We start from the raw sequence: 20,649 nt of genomic DNA, 5'->3' as shown, positions 1-20,649 counted from the left end.
CTCCTTAGTCACCTTCTCAAAGAATTCAATAAGGTTTGTGAGGCACGACCTGCCCTTCACAAAACCATGCTGACTATCCTTGATCACATTATTCCTATCCAGATGTTCATAAATCCTATCCCTTACAATTCTCTCTAAGACTTTGCCCACAACAGAAGTGAGACTCACCGGCCTATAGTTACTAGGGTTATCCCTACTCCCCTTCTTGAACAAGGGAACCACATTTGCTAGCCTCCAGTCTTCTGGCACTACTCCTGTAGACAACGAGGACATAAAAATCAATGGCTCTGCAATCTCCTCCCTTGCTTCCCAGAGAATCCTAGGATAAATGGACTTGGTGTGTTGTGTTCAGCTTTGGTCACCTTGCTATAGGAAGGATGTTATTAAACTGGAAAGAGTGCAGAAGAAATTTACAAGGATGATGCCTGGACTCAATGGTCTGAGTTATAGGGAGAGGTTAGACAAGTTAGGACTTTTTACTTTAGAGCTTAGGAGACTGAAGGGGGAATCTTAGAAGTATATAAAATCATGAGAGGCGTGGGTGAGTAAGGGTGGGGAATCAAGGTCTAGAAGACATCAGTTTAAGATTAGAGGGAAAGAATAAAGGGAACCTGAGGGGCAATGTTTTTACACAGAGGGTGGTACACATATGGAATGAGCTGCCAATCGAAGTAGTTGAGGTGGGAACATTAACAATATTTAAAAGGCATTTGGACAAATACATGGAAAGGGAAGGGTATTAGAAAGGTAATGGCCAAGTGCAGGGAAATGGGGTTAGTGTAGATGGACATTTTGGTCGGCATGGACCAGTGTGGGCCAAAGGGCCTGTCTCTGTGCTGTAGGACTCTGTGACACTTACAAACAATGCAAGATGTAGAGTTAATTTCTGGAGGAGTAGATTTAAAAGCAGAGAAGTGATATTAAACACATATTGAACCTCGATTAACCTCATTCCAAAAAGGAAGAAAGATCCTAGGAGGAGGCATGGGTGGCCGTGGCTGATGAGGGAAGTTAAGGAACATATAAAGTTAAAAGAGAAAAAGTATAACATAGCAAAGATAAGTGGGAAAACGGAGGACTGGGAAGCTTTTAAAGAACAACAGAGGATTACTAAGAAGGAAATACGCAGAGAAAAAATGAGGTACGAAGGTAAACTGGCCAAAAATATAAAGGAGGATAGTAAAAGCTTTTTTAGGTATGTGAAAGGCAAAAATATGGTTAAGACTAAAATTGGGCCCTTGAAGACAGAAACAGGGGAATATATTACAGGGAACAAAGAAATGGCAGAAGAATTGAACTAGTACTTCAGATTTGTGTTCACTGGGGAAGACACAAGCGATCTCCCTGAGGTAACAGTAGCTGAAGGACCTGAACTGAAGGGAATTTATATTTGCCAGGAATTGGTGTTGGAGAGACTGTTAGGTCTGAAGGTTGATAAGTCCCCGGGGCCTGATGGTTTACATCCTAGGGTACTGAAGGAGGTGGCTCGAGAAATTGTGGATGGGTTGGTGATTATTTTCCAGCGTTCGATAGATTCGGGATCAGTTCCTGCGGATTGGAGGGTGGCTAATGTTGTACCACTGTTTAAGAAAGGTGGGAGAGAGAAAGCAGGAAATTATAGACCAGTTAGTCTGACCTCAGTGGTGGGAAAGATACTGGAGTCTACTTTAAAGGATGAAATTACGACACATCTGGATAGTAGTAACAGGATAAGTCAGAGTCAGCATGGATTTATGAAGGGGAAATCATGCTCGACTAATCTTCTGGATGTAACTCTGAAAATGGACGAGGGAGATCCAGTAGATGTAGTGTACCTGGACTTTCAGAAAGCTTTTGATAAAGTCCCACATAGCAGGTTAGTGAGCAAAATTAGGGCGCATGGTATTGGGGGCAAAGTACTAACTTGGATTGAAAGTTGGTTGGCTGACAAGAAACAAAGAGTAGTGATAAACGGCTCCATTTCGGAATGGCAGGCAGTGACCAGTGGGGTACCGCAGGGATCAGTGCTGGGACCGCAGCTTTTTACAATATATATTAATGATATAGAAGATGGTATTAGTAATAACATTAGCAAATTTGCTGATGATACTAAGCTGGGTGACAAGGTGAAATGTGATGAGGATGTTAGGAGATTACAGGGTGACCTGGACAGGTTAGGTGAGTGGTCAGATGCATGGCAGATGCAGTTTAATGTGGATAAATGCATGGTTATCCACTTTGGTGGCAAGAACGGGAAGGCAGATTACTACCTAAATGGAATCAATTTAGGTAAAGGGGCAGTACAAAGAGACCTGGGTGTTCTTGTACACCAGTCAATGAAGGTAAGCATGCAGGTACAGCAGGTAGTGAAGAAGGCTAATAGCATGCTGGCCTTCATAACAAGAGGGATTGAGTATAGAAGCAAAGAGGTTCTTCTGCAGCTGTACAGAGCCCTGGTGAGACCACACCTGGAGTATTGTGTGCAGTTCTGGTCTCCACATTTGAGGAAAGACATTCTGGCTATTGAGGGAGTGCAGTGTAGGTTCACGAGGTCAATTCCTGGAATGGCGGGACTACCTTATGCTGATAGACTGGAGCGACTGGGCTTGTATACCCTTGAGTTTAGAAGACTGAGAGGGGATCTGATTGAGACATATAAGATTATTAAAGGATTGGACACTCTGGAGGCAGGAAACATGTTTCCGCTGATGGGTGAGTGCTGAACCAGAGGACACAGCTTAAAAATGCGGGGTAGATCATTGAGGACAGAGATGAGGAGAAACTTCCTCACCCAGAGAGTGGTGGCTGTGTGGAATGCTCTGCCCCAGAAGGCAGTGGAGGCCCAGTGTCTGGATTCATTTAAGAAAGAGTTGGATAGAGCTCTCAAGGATAGTGGAATCAAGAGTTATGGAGATAAGGCAGGAACAGGATACTGATTAAGGATGATCAGCCATGATCATATTGAATGGTGGTGCAGGCTCAAAGGGCAGAATGGCCTACTCCTGCACCTATTGTCTATTGTCTATTGATTAGACTATACGTGGAGTAATATATGCAGTTCTGGTCATCACATTGTAACAAGGATATAGAGTCCTAAAGTTAACGGTTCATACAGCGTCGAAACAGACCCTTAGGTCTAGCTCATCTACACTGACCAGACATCCCAATCTGACCTAATCCCATTTGCCAGCATTTGGCCCATATCCCTCTAAACCCTTCCTATTCATATGCCCATCTAGATGCCTTTTAAATGTTGTAATTGTACCAACCTCCCCCACTTCCTCTAACAGCTTGTTCCATACACACATCATAAAAAGTTTCCCTTCAAGTACCTTTTAAATGTTTCCCCCCTCACCTTAATCCTATGCCGTCTAATTTTGGACTTTGCCTCCCTTATTCACCCTATCTATCCCCCTCATGATTTTATGAACCTATGTTAGATCATTCCTCAGCCTCTGATACTCCAGGGATTAAAAGCCTTAGCCTATTCAGCTTCTCATTATAACTTAAATCTTCCAATCCTGGCAATGTCCTTGTACATCTTCTGTGAACCCTCTCAAGTTAACAACATCCTTCCTACAGAAGGGTAACCAGAACCGAACACAGTATTCTAAAAGTGGGCTCACCCATGTCTTGTACAGCTGCAAATTAACATCCCAGCTTCTATACTCAGTGTTCTGACCAATGAAGGCAAACTTGCCAAATCTTATTCAGCATCCTGTCTACCTGTGACTCCACTTTCAGGGAACTATGCAACTGCACCTCCAAGTCTCTATTCGACAACACTCCCAGGGCCCCTCCATTAACTGTATATCAAGATAGTGGAGTAAAAATGATTCACAAGGATGGTACTGGAACTGAGAAGATATTCTTAGCAAGAAAGAGTAAATAGTCTAGGCTCTTTCTTATTTCTAGAAGGATGTTGAGAGGCGACAAATACAGATCTTTAAGATGATTAATGGGACACACAGAGGGAAATGTGTCCAATTCACACCAGAACTAGGGACCATCAATATAAGGTCATCACAGTTAAACCCAATAAGGTATTCAGGAAAGTGTCTTTACCCAAAAAGTTATTGAATTGTGGAACTCATTACCACGTGGAATAGTTGAGGCAAGTAGCATGAGGATATTTAAGGCGATACTTGTTAGGTATATGACAGAGAAAAGAATAGAATGTCCTACTGGTAACATATGGTGAGGAGGGGGTGGAGGAGGTTTGTGTGGAGTAGTAACATTGGTGTGAAACTGTTGTTACACGTGGCCTGTTTCTGTGCTGAAGGGCCAGTGTAACACACCAGATGTGTTTTACAGCCAGTGAAGGACTGTTTGAAGTACAGTTACTGTTGTAATATAAAAATAAACTGGCCAATTTGCACCCTGCAGTTTCTGCAAACGACAGTGGTAGAATGGTCAGATAATGTCATATTTGTAATGTTGATTGAAGGTTTATTATTGTCCAAGATACTGCAATCTTTGAAATGGTGCCATGGCATGATTGATGCCCATTTTAAGGAAAAAATCAAGGCCTTGATTTAACATCTTATCTGAAAAATGCCAGTTCCAACAGTGCAGCACTCCCTCAGTATTGCACTGGAGTGTCAACCTGGATTTTTTGTGCTCAGTTTTGAAACACAACTTTCTGATTCGGTGCTGAGGATGCTACCAACTGAACTACTGCTGATACTGTGTTGCTAAACACAAATAATTTCAAACAAACTATGGCAGTCATATAATTTACATACACAGTTATTCTAATGCTAAATATAGAGCGCGTTAAAGTATAACCATTGTTATTTTCCATCTTTTAGTCTGCTGTTTCTCAGTGTTGATTTTGCTTCTCTAATACAGAATTCAACTGTTCATGAGGACTGGTACGATGTCAGTTCCAAATTTGAAGTGAATTTTTCCCCAGAACTTCAAGAAATTATAATGGAATCCAAGTATATGGAACAATTAGGTTTTCAAATACCACAGCTGGCCAGGAATGTGGGTCTTCAAGAACAAAAGTTTCTCCGGTATGATTTTAACCTAAGAAAATGATAGAGCATTTGGATAATGAAAATAAATGATCTCGGTCTATCCGCATTCTCCCACCTCTCTTTATCCATCAGGATATTTGATTCACAGTAAAATCCTTGGATATTCCCAGTCAGTGTCATTTGTTCAATAACAGATTACAGTCCTCAACATAATGGGCAAAAAACTCCCTTCCTTCCCAAGCATAGAACATAGAACATTACAGTGCAGTACAGGCCCTTCAGCCCTTGCTGTTGCGCCAACCTGAGAAACCAATCTGAGGCCCATCTAACCTACACTATTCCACTTTCATCCATATGGCTGTCCAATGACCATTTAAATGCCCTTAAAGTTGGTGAGTCTACTACCTTTGCAGGCAAGCTGTTCCATGCCACCACTACTCTCTGAGTAAAGAAACTATCTCTGACATCTGTCCTATATCTATCACCCCTCAATTTAAAGCCATGTCCCTTCATGCTAACCATCATAATCCAAGGAAAAAGACTCTCCCTGTCCACCCTATCTAACTCTTTGATTATCTTATATATCTCAATTAAATCACTTTCAACCTTCTTCTCTCTAAAACAGCCTCAAGTCCCTCAGCCTTTCCACGTAAGACCTTCCCTCCATACCAGGCAACATCTTACTAAATCTCCTCTGAACCCTTTCCAAAGCTTCCACATCCTTCCTATAATGTGGTGACCAGAACTGTATACAATGCTCCAACTGTGGCTGCACCAGAGTTTTGTACTGCTGCAGCATGACCTCATGGCTCCGAAACTCAATCCCTCTACCAATAAAAGCTAACACACCGCATACCTTCTTAACAACCTTATCAACCTGCGTGGCAACTTTGAGGGATCTATGTACATGGACACCGAGATCTCTTTGGTCATTGGGGGAGGCAAGGTGCCTCACAGCGCCAGGCACCCGGGTTCGATTCCTGCCTCAGGTGACTGTGTGGAAATTGCACATTCTCCCCATGTCTGCGTGGGTTTCCTCCAGCTGATTCAATTTCCTCCCACAGTCCAAAGATGCGCAGGTCAAGTGAATTGGCCATGCTAAATTGCCTGTAGTGCTAGGTGCATTAGTCAGAGGGAAACAGATCTGGGTGGGTTACTCTTCAGAGGGTCGATGTGGACTTGTTGAGTCAAATGGCCTGTTTCCATACTGTAGGGAATCCATACTGTAGGGAATCTAATCTAGTCTACACTACCATTAGCCCAGTACTCTGCATTCCTGTTACTCCTTCCAAAATGAATCACCTCACACTTTTCCTCACACATTAACCTCTATTTGCCACCCCTCAGCCCACCCCTGCAGCTGATCTATGTCCCTCTGTAACCCACAACATCCTTCAGCACTACCCATAACTCTACCGACCTTAGTATCGTCCGCAAGTTTACTAACCCATCCTTCCACACCCTCATCCAGGTCACTTATAAAAATGACAAACTGCAGTGGACCCAAAACAGATCCTTGTGGTACACCACTAGTAACTGAACTCCAGGATGACCATTTCTCATCAATTACCACCCTCTGTCTTCTTTCAGCTAGCCAATTTCTGATCCAAACCGCTAAATCACCCTCAATCCCATGCCTCTGTATTTTATGCAATAGCCTACTGTGGGGACCCTTAACAAATGACTTAGTGAAATCCGTGTAAACATATATCAACTGCTTTACCTTCATCCATCTGTTTGGTCACCTTCTCAAAGAACTCAATAAGGTTTGTGAGGCATGACCTACCCTTCACAAAACCATGTTGACTATCTCTAATCAACTTATCCCTTTCTAGATATAAATCCTATCTCTTATAACCTTTTCAACACTATACCCAAAACCGAAGTAAGACTCACTGGTTTATAATTACCTGCCTAGCAGGTACATACTTATCAAGGACACACAGTAGCTGTTGCTTGAATAAGCTTCACATTTCAATTGTGCCCATCCCCTGCAGTTTCCTTCCCGATGCTATGCAACCTAAATCTTGCCCAATCATATCATAATTGCCTTTCCCCAACTATAACTCTTTCTCTGCAGTATATACCTATCCCTTTCCATCACTAAAGTAGACATAACTGAATTGTGGTCACTATCACCGAAGTGCTAACCTATCTCCAAATCGAACACCTGGCCTGGTTCATTGCCCAGTACCAAATCCAATGTGGTGTATTTAGACTTCAGTGTGAAGCTGTTTCGTTTCAAGCATGAATCAAAGTGCATCTATGTAGATTTCTTATAGCTTCAGAACATCCTAATGTGGTGTACAGCTAAAACAGTCCTATTTGAGGTGTAGCCACAGTAACTCAAAATGTTTGCATTCTAAATATTACTTGGGCACTTTGAAATACTGCCTTGGAATCATCTTAGAGACCAGATTGGCCCACAGTTTAATGAAAGACAGTGCCATGCCAAAGCACCATTCCCTCAATATTGCACTGGAGTGTTTGTTTAGCTTTTGTGCTTAAGTCTCGGAAACTGGGGCTACAGAACACTACTTTTGAGTCAGAGGCAACAGTGATATGAACTAAACCCATTTGATCCTTATTCAGAGTGGTTAGAACCGGGTATTCCTGTGCATTGAATACAATTCACCTATTTTGGTGCATGAATGATGCAGTATATATTTTACGACTTGTCTCGTTAGGTACACCACTGGACTAAAAAACATGCTAAATCGTTATGCAAAACTGATGGATTCTCTAAGTTCAGCAGAGACAAAACTCATGACAGAACATATTCGAGAGCTTCAACGAGTTATTCGATCAGGTTACAGAAGGCTAAACTGGAACTCATTAGGTAACATCAGTAATGTTGTTCTTTTGTATCAATATTTGGGTGGTCTGAGAACAGCTGTAAGCACTCTGTCATCTCTTTCTAAATGATTTCCAGTAGAAAAATATATTACAACAGAAGTTAGGAGGTGCCCTCTTTCTGCCTCAGCCTTGGATTCCTCTTTACTGTGTTGCCCAGACTTCTTCCTTGTGAAAGACAAATGCATTATATTCATTTAACATCTTATCCATACCCCTACCTTCAACCATCAATCCCTTTCTGATCCCTGATGGGTCCTACTCCTCCTCTGATCATCTGTTTATTATTTATATGTTTCTTGAAGACTTTGAGATTTCCTTTAATATTAGGTGCCAGTCTCCTCTTCATTTGCTTTTTTTTGCTCTTTTAATTCTCCTCATACCTGATGAAGGGTTGACTCTCCTGCTCCTCGGATGCTGCCTGATCTGCTGTGCTTTTCCAGTGCCATCTTTTTCGACTCTAATTCTCCTCTGACTCTTGTGGACCTCTGGTTCTCACACTCCTGCAAGAACAGGTCAGAGACAGGTAATTCTGTGGCAAATAACTTTCTTCCAGACTGCCCAAAGCCTTTTCACCAAGTACAAGGCACAAATGAGAACTATGATAGATTGGTCTGCACTTAACCTGGCTGAGTGCAGCTTGAACAACATTTATAGAATGATGGAATTCCTAAAGTGTGGAAACAGGCCCTTTGGCCCAACAAGTCCACAGTGATCCTCCAAAGAGTAACCCACCCAGACCCATTCCCCTACCTTATTACTCTACATCTACCCCTGAATAATGCAGCTAACCTATGCATCCCAAACACTATGGGCAATTTAGCATGGCCAGTTCACCTAACCTGCACCTCTTTGGGTTGTGGGAGGAAACTGGAGCACCCAGAGGAACATGGGGAGAATGTGCAAATTCCACACAGGCAGTCACCTGAGGATCGAATAGATTGTGGGTCCCTGGCTCTGTGAGGCAGCAATGCTAACCACTGAGCCACCGTGCCAAGGAGCTTCACACCATCAGAACAAAGCAGCCTGTCTGATTGGCACAGTGGCTCCCATCCGCCACCTTTAGCATTCACTCTTTTCACAGTAGATCTGTGCATCAAAGAAATACGCTAAGGCTCCTTCAACTGTACCTTCAAAACCTATGTCATATTTTACCTCGAAGTACAAAGGCAGCAGATTCATGGGACACCACCACCTAGACATTTCCTTTTCAAGACACACTCTATTCTAACAGAATGATGTTGAAGTTCCTTCATTGTCATTAGGTCAATTTCTTGAACTGTCACTTTAAGAAAGCGTTCACCACCTTCTCAAGTACTTAAGGAAAGACAATAAATACCAAGTATGTTACATCTTGTGAATAAATATTAGAAAAAAATCTTCTGCTTCTAAATTTTGAAGAATTCCAGAGCCATCTGCTTACTCTATGGCTGTTGGAAGAAGAGTAGCTGCAGCAGGTTGGCAGCTCTTGTGCTGTCTTACTTGTGAGTCAGTCACCTGCACTTTTCCCAAGAGTAGAGCAGAAGGTTTGCCTTGAATGTTAAAGCCATCAGAGATCCTTGCAGCCTACCACAGCAAGACCTATGAACAGCTGGTCCTGCAGCATCTGTGGCCGTCAGTGTAATGCAGGCTTTACACTTTGTGTCTCAGGATCTTTGCAAAGTGTAGATGGTGTTATTTGACAGTCTGTGTTCCATGGCTGCATCTAATATGTGACTGAATACTCTCTTTCCCAAGGCCAGTGACTTTATAGCACTGTCCCACAAACATCAGACAGCTATGATAGGGTGAAATAAAAAGTGAGCAGAGAAATAAATGAAACATTTCACGCCAAATATGGTAATTTTAGACTTGAAAAGTTAATTCTCTTTCTGTCCCCACAGATGCTGCCAAACCTGCTGTCTTTCTCAGTACTTTCTGACTTCATTTCAGATGTGCAGCAACTACAGTACTTTGCTTTTAAGATATGGAAATATAAGTTTAATTGGAAATTAAAACAGTTGGTATCATTATAAAAGCTTGATTTGTTCACTAATGTCCTTTGGTGCTGGAAACCTGCTCTCCTTCTCCAGCCTGGGCCTTTTAAATGATTCAGCTCTTACAATGTGGGAACCACTAATGTTTTTTCTGCATACATTCCAAAACGGTTCTGTAAGACAATTGTAGTAAGCATTATCAACAGATCAAAAAGGTGACCCACTGCCCTATTCTCTGTGCAATTATGGTGGCAATAAATGCCGACCTTGATAGCGAAACTCATATCTTAAAAATGAATAGGTCTGAATGACTGTCAGTGGTCAGCAGGAAGTGGGTGTCAGCTGTGCTTTCTTCAAATTCAGGCTGTGATTGAGTGCTCCCAGGAAACCTGCAAGCAATTACACTGTAAAATTGTCATGAGAAACATTGTCTCCCCATGAGTTTCTCTGTTTTAAAGTCACAAATGGTATAACTAGAGATATGATGACTGTTGCTCTTGAAAATAATAAAATGAACAATGTGACCTAGGAGAAAAACATGCTTTATATTTAATGGATATCAAAAATGCTACTACTATATGATTTAGTTTGATTGTTATTTTCAATAGGTATTCATGATTATCTTGGTCGCTGTGAGCAAGCAATTGGAAAATTTGAATCCCTTGTAAATCAGATCCACAAAAATGTCAGAGATATTGCAACTAAACTTGCAGCAATAGAGTCGGCAGATCTCTTTAAAAGGCCACCACCCAAATCAAAAGAAGATCTTGCAGGTATTGTAGAATTATTTCAAACTTTGGAAAACAATGTTGCTAAGATGTAAAATTTTCACAGACAAAGTGAAATATTCTGGTTGTTTATGTTAGGAGTAAAGGAGTTTTACGAATACGTAGAACAGGAACGAACAAAAGATATCTTGAATTTAGTCAGTAAATATAAAGCTATTGGACCTCTGCTGACAAAAATGGAAGGTCTCGTTTTCCACACCAATACCGGGAAGGCATCAAAAATGGCACTGTACTACAAATTCTGGGAGCACAGAGTTTATGACTGTCTCGTCAAAATGATTTTAAAGTATGTATAATTTTGTTCTTGAAATGAATGGAAAGGTAAATACTGTGAGACTCTGAATGTAGAAACTCATTTAACAAAACAGTAATTTGGATGCATGAAGGGGTGCAGTTTGTTTCTTCTCCTGCCACATAAATTTCCTTGTGAGAAAATGTACTTATTTTGTGTGATTCTTTTTTAACACTTCAATTTTATTTCTATCCCTCTCTGGTCTTTATGATTGAGAGAAGTGGGGGTGATTTGATATTGGATTTATACTAGTAAAATAATTATGGTTTCTGTCACAATGTTAAGGGAAAGGTATCATAGTTTTGGTTTATTGATTAGTAATTCAGAGACATGAAATCTCTACGACTTTATGAACTAATGATCCAAAAACATTTTTTCAAATCCAACCATGGTAACTGGGAAGTCTAACTTAAATTAAATAGATCTAGAATAAAACGCTAGTCTCAGGATAGTGATCCTAAAATTATTGAGTTGTCACTCAAATCCTGAGAGGGACTTGGAGTTGGACAGGAGGAATCCAGTTGTCTTAGTCCAAGTTGATACTAAGACATTGATAAGACTGGCAAGGAGCTTCTGTTGAAAGATTTTGAAAGTTTACTAGGTAACCAAAAAAACAGAAGATCGTAATAGAATTGTTTGATAAGGTTCCCCATGGTAAACTAATGGAGAAAGTGAAGTCACATGGTGAGCAGTGTGTTCTTGCTCAGTGGATAGAGAACTGGTTGAGTAACAGGAGACAGAGAGTAGTAGTTGAAGGGAGTTTCTCGAAATGGAGAAAGGCGACCAGTGGTGTTCCACAGGGGTCAGTGCTGGGGCCACTGTTGTTTGTAATACACATCAATGATCTGGAAGAGGGCATTAGTGGTCTGATCAGTAACTTTGCAGATGACAGAAAGATTGGTGGAGAGGACTGTCAAAGCATACAGGAGAATATAGATAGACTGGAGAGTTGGGCGGAGATAGAGATAAACTTTTTCCCAGAGTGAGGGATTCAGTAACGAGCGGTCACACGTTCAAGATGAGAGGTGAAAGGTTTTACACAGAGGGAGGAAGGGGCTTGGAACGCACAGTAAAGGCAAGCACAGTGGATTCATTTAAGGTGCATCTGGACAGATGCATGAGCAAGTGGGGAGCAGAGGGAAACAGATGCTTAGGAATTGGGCAATAGCTTTAGATAGTGGATTTGGATTGGCTCAGGCTTGGAGGGCTGAAGGGCCTGTTCCTGGACTGTAAGGTTTCTTTGTTCTTTGTTGAATAATCTCAAGATTACCTTCTACCCTTCGCTAGTGGTAGGGGACTCAATAGTTAGACGGATCGACAGGAGATTTTGTACTCCCGGAAGGTATGTTGCCTCCTCAGTGCCAGGGTCCGGAATGTCCCTGATCTGGTTTACAGGATTCTGAAGGGGGATAGTGAGCAGCCAGAAATCGTGGAACATATTGGCACCAATGATGTAGCCAGGAAAAGGATTGAGGATCTGAAAAGTGACTACAGAGAACTAGGTTGTAAGCTGAAGAGCAGACGAGTAGAGTAGTGATCTCAGATTTGCTCCTGGTAGCTCGAGATAGTGAGGTGAGGAACAGTCAGCGAATGCAGCTTAACATGTGGCTCCGAGGCTGGTGCAGGAGGGAGGGCTTCACAAACTTAGACCATTGGGATGCCTTCTGGGGAAGGTGGGACCTGTACACGCAGGACAGGTTGCACCTGAACTGGAGGGGCACAAATGTCCTGGGTGGGAGATTTGCTCGTGTGATTCGGGAGGGTTTAAACTAGATTGGCAGGGGGGTGGGAATCAGAGCCCCATGTCTGAGAAGGGAACAGTTGCAGATTGGGCAGTGACAGGATGTATTGAATCAATCGGAAAGGTTTCTTACGCAATGAAACAAAGAGATCAGTTAAAGTGTGTTTGTTTTAATGCAAGGAGTGTCAGAAATAAGAGTGATGAACTTAGAGCATGGATCAGTACTTGGGGCTATGATGTTGTGGCCATAGCGGAGACATGGATTTCACAGGGGCAAGAATGGTTGCTTGATGTTCCAGGGTTTAGAATGTTTAAAAAGAACAGGGAGGGTGGAAAAAGAGGGGATGTAGCATTGCTAATCAGAGAGTGCATCAGAGCTACAGAAATGAAGGTTGTTGAGGAAGGTTTGTCTACTGAGTCAGTATGGGTGGAAGTTAGGAACAGCAAGGGAACAGCCACCACTTTGGGGGTTTTCTACAGACCCCACAAAAGCAGTAGAGAGATTGAAGAACTCATAGGTGGGCAGATTCTGGAAAAATGCAGATGTAGCAGGGTTGTTGTTCTGGGTGATTTCAACTTTCCCAATATCGACTAGAACCTCCTCAGTGCAGATGGTTTGGATGGAGCCGGTTTTGTCAGGTGTGTTCAGGAGGATTTCCTTCCTCAACCCTGTAAGAGCCAACACTTTGTTAGAGAGATGTATCAAATTCTTGAGAACTTAACATGTATTGAGTTTGAATTTGCATGCATGTAATGTAGACGGACACTTTATGTTTACCTAAATCTGGAAACTTGATGTGCGAGTTGTGAAATTGATAGTAAATAGGAAGTGCTGGACGTCTTAGAAATAGAAAGGTGTATAAAGCTCTAGGACTTGATCTTGTGTATGCCAGAACTTTGTGGAAGTTTAGAGAGGAATTTGCAGGGCCCCTTGTAGAAATATTTGTATCATTTATAACGATGGGTGAGGTGCCAGATGACTGGAGATTGGCTAATGTTGTGTCTTTGTTTAAGAAGGGATGTAAGGAGAAGCCTGGGAACTATAGACCTGTGAGTCTGACTTTGGTGTTTTACACAGAGAGTGGTTTGTGTGTAGAAGGAACTTCAAGAGGGAGTGGTGATTGTGGCTACAGTTACAGTGTTTAAAAGATATTTAAATAAGTACATAAATGAGAAATATTTGGAGGGATATGGGCCAAGTGCAGACAGGTGGGTCTAGTTTAGTTATGGTTGGCATGGACTGGTTGGACTGAACGGTGTGTTTCTGTGCTGTATGACTCGATGATATTATCCTTGCTAGTGGTGCCCACGTTATGTGAATGAGCAGTTAAAGTCTGCAATCCCTAACTCCATCATGAGAACAGGGGTGTGCTGTGATTAAGGAGGACATTCACCAACACTGGTTCAGCCCAACTATGAAGGTTTGGAAAAAAATGGGACTTTATTAGTGCCACAAGTAAAACAAATATTTTATTCTCTCATGGGACATAGATGTTGCTGGCTAGCCAGCATTCATTGCCCATCCCTAGGATAAATGGCTCTGAAGTTGAACCTGAAAAGTGATACTGCAGTTGTTTTTACATTTGTTCATGTCATGTTTAAAGTTATTAATTGTCTCTCTGCAGAAATCTTCAACAGATTAATGTTTCTATTCTTGGATCCAATCCACTATTCCAAGTTGAAGTTCACCTCTCTGCCCCTGAGATTGTCCTAAAACCTACAGCCCCTGAAGTTTATCAGCTGACTCTCCAGAACATAAAAGACTGCATGGAAACAACTAAGGTTAATTAAAATTGGATACTGCTGACAAAAGGCACTCTTTGTCAGAGCTTTTCATCTTGCACTCATCAGGACAATATTTAATATCAACAAGAAGGAGAACAGCCTTTCTAGACTGTATGAGCAGGATATGCTGACTGGTTAGTTGGCAAATGGATTTGAGTGATAGAAGCATTGCTGAGGAGAATGCATCGAGATTATGACTGACAGTTGTCTGAGTGCAAAATGAACAATTTCAACAAAATGTGTGCTCTTACAAAATTACATGTAGTTTATAATTTTTAGGAATTTCTTATCATTTAATGTGCTGTCTTTCAGGTGGATTCCAAATTCTCCTACTATTTTAATGGTACACTGTGATCTAGGTCTCAATACCCCCTTAGCTGGGCTCTCTGTAATGTGGAGTCATCTGGGATAGTAGAGGGTAAAATGAGCACTGTTCCTTTTGTTGAGAAGGAACACATTTGAAATAATAGAGGATATCACCATGATGTGACCAAGTGAATTTAATTATTGGGTCATTCTTGAGTCTTTGTCTTGGTATTTACCTATAATTCCTTCCTGCACAAGTTCACTCTACATTCTAGCAGTTCATGCACAGAATTGGGTAAATCAATCAATCTCCCAACCCAAATGCATGTTTTGTTAATTTCAAGGAACAGGAATTTCAAATGATTGAAAGAATAAAAACAAGAAAAGGAGCAGTATCAAACCATATGGCTGGTCAAGTTTGCTTCCCCATTCAATGTGATCATGACTGACCTTGGGCTACAACTCCACTGTTCTCCCTGCTCCTCATATCCATTAATTTCTTGAAAGGCCATAATCTGTCTATCAACTAGTTTGATTGTTTTGACTCTTAAATGTAATTTTTTAATTGTATTTCTTTCATATATTATAGCTATTTGTACGGTGGATGCATGGATCCTGCATTGAATGTTCACCACAGTATGTTGAAGGAGATGATGAACCGATCATCTTCAGTTTTTACAGTGACATTTCTCAGTATCCACAGATTATAGATCAAGCTGTTTCTACCAGTCAAAATCTTCAAAAACTTCTTGGTTCTTTAAGCAAGTATCTGAATCGTTGGAAGAAGTACAGATCCTTGTGGAAGATGGACAAGTCTATTGTTGTGGAGAAATTTGCAGCAAGGAATCCTTCTTGCGTTAGTTATGATGAGAAGTTGCAGTTTTACACCAGAATCAGTGAGGAGGTGGCAGAGCAGCCAATGATGAAAGATGAACAGTGTATTCGGCTCCAGTTGCGACCCTTGGCATTTAGTGTCCAAGAAAATGCAAACTCATGGGTACATTCCCTTGGGTATTGTCTAAATGAATCTGCCAAACGGGAACTCTATACCCTGAGAAGTGAGCTAGAGGTAACTTTAATTTAAATTATTACAATTATATTTTAGTTTAAAATATGCTTCTAAAATAACACAAAGGTTAAGCCCTGAGCAAAAATTGTAAAGTGAGGAGTTGTGGCCTTGATTGTTTAAACATCACATATAAAACTTCTAGAACAGTTCTACTTCTCATGTAGTGACAAAGTGTATATATACTGTGTAACCTTTTCTTATGAAGCAACAATGTTGATTATTGCTAATTTGGTTTGTGCGGAGAAGGTAGCCTAGATGATAGGGAAATCATATTGTTCATAAATTTTTATGACTCCTTTAAATAGGCAACACATCAGATTCTTTTGTGCATCTAAAACCTTACTAAAGTAATGTATTTTCAATGAAATGTGCTATTTTGTGAATAAATATGCACCACAATATTAGAATTTAAAACATAGATACTGGCCATTCATCTCGTAGAACATAGAACATAGAACAATAGCGCACAGAACAGGCCCTTCGGCCCACGATGTTGTGTCGAACATTTGTCCTAGCTTAAGCACCCATCCATGTACCTATCCAATTACCGCTTAAAGGTCGCCAATGATTCTGACTCTGCCACTCCCACAGGCAGCGCATTCCATGCCCCCACCACTCTCTGGGTAAAGAACCTACCCCTGACATCCCCCCTATACCTTCCACCCTTCACCTTAAATTTATGTCCCCTTGTAACACTCTGTTGTACCCGGGGAAAAAGTCTCTGACTGTCTACTCTATCTATTCCCCTGATCATCTTATAAACCTCTATCAAGTCACCCCTCATCCTTCGCCATTCCAATGAGAAAAGGCCTAGCATTCTCAACCTATCCTCGTACGACCTATTCTCCATTCCAGGCAACATCCTGGTAAATCTCCTCTGCACCCTCTCCAAAGCTTCCACATCTTTCCTAAAATGAGGCGACCAGGACTGCACACAGTACTCCAAATGTGGCCTAACCAAGGTCCTGTACAGCTGCAACATCACCTCACAACTCTTGAATTCAATCCCTCTGCTAATGAGCGCTAATACACCATAAGCCTTCTTACAAGCTCTATCCACCTGAGTGGCAACTTTCAAAGATCTATGAACATAGACCCCAAGATCCCTCTGCTCCTCCACCTTACTAAGAATGTGGATTAGTGGTGCTGGAAGAGCACAGCAGTTCAGGCAGCATCCAAGGAGCTTCGAAATCGACGTTTCGGGCAAAAGCCATTCATCAGGCCCGGGGGACTTGTCTATCCTCAAGTTTTTCAAAATGCCCAACACATCTTTCTTCCGAACAAGTATCTCCTCTAGCTTACCAGTCTGTTTCATACTCTCCTCTTCAACAATACGGTCCCTCTCATTTGTAAATACTGAAGAGAAGTACTCATTCAAGACCTCTCCTATCTCTTCCGACTCAATACACAGTCTCCCACTACTGTCCTTGATCGGACCTACCCTCGTTCTCGTCATTCTCATGTTTCTCACATATGCATAAAAGGCCTTGGGGGTTATCCTTGATCCTACCCGCCAAAGATTTTTCATTAATAAACATTCCTAATGAAGGGTTTTTGCCCGAAACATCGAGTTCGAAGCTCCTTTGATGCTGCCTGAACTGCTGTCCTCTTCCAGCACCACTAATCCAGAATCTGGTTTCCAGCATCTGCAGTCATTGTTTTTACCACCTTACTAAGAACCCTACCATTAACCCTGTATTCCGCATTCTTATTTGTCCTTCCAAAATGGACAACCTCACACTTGACAGGGTTGAACTCCATCTGCCACTCCTCAGCCCAGCTCTGCATCATATCTAAGTCCCTTTGCAGCCGACAACAGCCCTCCTCACTATCCACAACTCCACCAATCTTCATGTCATCTGCAAATTTACTGACCCACCCTTCGACTCCCTCTTCCAAGTCATTAATAAACATTACAAACAGCAGAGGACCCAGAACTGATCTCTGTGGAACTCCACTTGTAACTGGGCTCCAGGCTGAATATTTACCATCTACCACCACTCTCTGACTTCGACCGGTTAGCCAGTTCTCTATCCAACTGGCCAAATTTCCCACTATCCCATGCCTCCTGACTTTCCGCATAAGCCTGCCATGGGGAACCTTATCAAATGCCTTATTAAAATCCATGTACACTACATCCACTGCTCTACCCTCATCCACATGCTTGGTCACCTCCTCAAAGAATTCAATAAGACTTGTAAGGCAAGACCTCCCCCTCACAAATCCGTGTTGGCTGTCCCTAATCAAGCAGTGTCTTTCCAGATACTCATAGATCCTATCCCTCAGTACCCTTTCCATTACTTTGCCTACCACCGAAGTAAGACTAACTGGCCTGTAATTCCAGGGGTTATCCCTATTCCCTTTTTTGAACAGGGGCACAACATTCACTACTCTCCAGTCCCCTGGTACCAACCCCGTTGACAGTGAAGACGAAAAGATCATTGCCAACGGCTCTGCAATTTCCTCTCTTGCTTCCCACATAATCCTAGGATATATCCTGTCAGGCCCGGGGGACTTGTCTATCCTCAAGTTTTTCAAAATGCCCAACACATCTTTCTTCCTAACAAGTATCTCCTCTAGCTTACCAGTCTGTTTCATACTCTCCTCTTCAACAATACGGTCCCTCTCATTTGTAAATACTGAAGAGAAATACTCATTCAAGACCTCTCCTATCTCTTCTGACTCATTACACAGTCTCCCACTACTGTCCTTGATCGGACCTACCCTCGTTCTCGTCATTCTCATGTTTCTCACATACGCATAAAAGGCCTTGGGGGTTATCCTTGATCTTACCCGCCAAAGATTTTTCATGCCCTCTCTTAGCTCTCCTAATCCCTTTCTTCAACTCCCTCCTGGCTATCCTGTATCCCTCCAATGCTCTGTCTGAACCTTGTTTCCTCAACCTTATGTAAGCCTCCTTCTTCCTCTTTACAAGACATTCAACCTCCCTCGTCAACCAAGGTTCCCTCACACGACCATCTCTTTCCTGCCTGACAGGTACATACATATCAAGGACACATCGTATCTTTTCCTTGAAAAAGTTCCACATTTCAACGACATCCTTCCCTGACAGCCTATGCTCCCAACTTATGCTCCTCAGATCTTGTCTTGCAGCATCGTATTTACCCTTCCCCCAATTGTAAAACCTACCCTGTTGCACGCACCTATATCTCTCCATAAGTCGGTGCCATTTGCTGTTTCATAATTTTAAAATTCATTCATATAAAGTGGGCATAATTGGCGGGGCCCAAGAAAGTAGTGGTGTGCTCCCTTTTTGAACTGCTGCAACTCACTCGGTGTAGATACCCTCAATGCCAGAGTTTGATCCCAGTGACAGTCAAGGAAGGACAATATATTTTCCAGTCAGGGTAGAGGAGTGTTTATCTCTCAGTTTATCTTGTGCCTCACTAAGTGGTCTTTCTCATGTCCCAGTTTCTCATCTGTTATTTTGTTTCCATGGGATAGATTAGATTAGATTCCCTACAGTGTGGAAACAGGCCCTCTGAAGAGTAACCCACCCAGACCCACTTCCCTCTGACTAACACACTTAGCACTATGGGCAATTTAACATGGCCAATTCACCTGACCTGCACATCTTTGGACTGTGGGAGGAAGCCGGAGCAAACCCACGCAAAGACGGGGAGAATGTGCAAACTCCACACAGACAGTCGCCTGAAGCTGGAATTGAACCTGGAACCCTGGTGCTGTGAGGCAGCAGTGCTAACCACTGAGCCACCGTGCCGCCCCACTATTTAGTATACTTTACAATTTCTTTTTATGTAAGTTAAGTTTAATTTTGTTGTCTGTTTCTTAACTAATAATTATTTTAACTTATTTTCCAACCTTTTTATGTTCCCTTTGTTCATCTGTTTATTTATTGTCTGTGTATTTGAATTAGTGGGTTTACTTTAGTTTCACTTTTATCCTGTCCACATTTATCTATAATATTTAATTGTTAGTGCTGTCCTTAGAAGATTATGGCAAACTTCATGCACTGTTTGATGTCTTCGCTGAGGCTAAAGAGCTGGGTCCCTCCTTACCAGACTATGTTTAACTCCATGATTATCCAGAGGAGAATGAGATTTAAGAGGAAACAGTGTCCATTTTGCATTTCTTAGATGTCTCAATAAAAATTCAAAGTAATTAATGTATAGTTAATAACCTGTTATATATCAACAAACAGGGAGTCCAGAACTAGAGGGCATAGGTTTAGGGTAAGAGGGGAAAGGTATAAAAGACTCTTATGGGGCAACTTTTTCACGCAGAAGGTGGTACGTGTATGGAATGAGCTGCCAGAGGAAGTGGTGGAGACTGGTACAGTTGCAACATTTAAGAGGCATTTAGATGGGTATATGAATAGGAAGGGTTTGGAGGGATATGGGCCAGGTGCTGGCAGGTGGGTCAAGATTGAGTTGGGATATCTGGTCAGCATGGACGGGTTAGACCGGAGGGTCTGTTTCCATGCTGTACATCTCTATGACTATGATTCTATGTCTTAATGCATTAGATTGTTTTAATTTAATTAATTTCTTCAGAAACATTCTATTATAAAAATTTCACACTGTCAGAGCCAATATTTTTGGATTTGTAATTTTTGACTAATTTTCTTTTATCATTTACAGGAACTTTCAGTTGCTCTAAAGAGAGCTCCAGACTCATTGGAGGATTTGAAATACGTACTGAGTACAATTGCCAAAATTCGATCCATGTCTTTAACTGTAGAGCTGCGATTAAAGGATAACCAGGAAAGATATCGGACCCTAGCAATGTATAATATCTCTGTGAGTTCACTCCTCAGATTTTTCTCTTGTGAATGCTATGGTTTAATTTTCTTCATCATTTAGCCATTAATGTCTGTGTTAATTAGCATTAAATGGA

The 20,649-nt window shown here is 41.7% G+C and overlaps 1 protein-coding gene across 2 annotated transcripts in view; it reads left to right on the top strand.

The window, feature by feature from the left end:
- The window catches only part of dnah10 (dynein axonemal heavy chain 10), a 380,504-nt gene that overhangs the window by 80,549 nt on the left and 279,306 nt on the right, over window positions 1-20,649 (top strand). For both annotated transcript variants that reach the window (XM_087999811.1, XM_087999812.1), the window contains exons 15-21: window positions 4,831-4,997; window positions 7,649-7,800; window positions 10,399-10,563; window positions 10,657-10,864; window positions 14,237-14,393; window positions 15,292-15,771; window positions 20,394-20,552. In XM_087999811.1, the coding sequence (XP_087855937.1) occupies window positions 4,831-4,997; window positions 7,649-7,800; window positions 10,399-10,563; window positions 10,657-10,864; window positions 14,237-14,393; window positions 15,292-15,771; window positions 20,394-20,552 (1,488 nt within the window). The remainder of the gene's footprint in view (window positions 1-4,830; window positions 4,998-7,648; window positions 7,801-10,398; window positions 10,564-10,656; window positions 10,865-14,236; window positions 14,394-15,291; window positions 15,772-20,393; window positions 20,553-20,649) is intronic.

Source organism: Chiloscyllium plagiosum, unplaced genomic scaffold (genome assembly GCF_037043375.1).
Source record: "Chiloscyllium plagiosum isolate Xiang-an unplaced genomic scaffold, Cpla_swu_hap1 HiC_scaffold_24, whole genome shotgun sequence".
NCBI classification, from domain to species: domain Eukaryota; kingdom Metazoa; phylum Chordata; class Chondrichthyes; order Orectolobiformes; family Hemiscylliidae; genus Chiloscyllium; species Chiloscyllium plagiosum.
The sequence above is the reverse complement of the archived record's forward strand: the minus strand, read 5'-3'. Positions and strand labels throughout refer to the sequence as shown.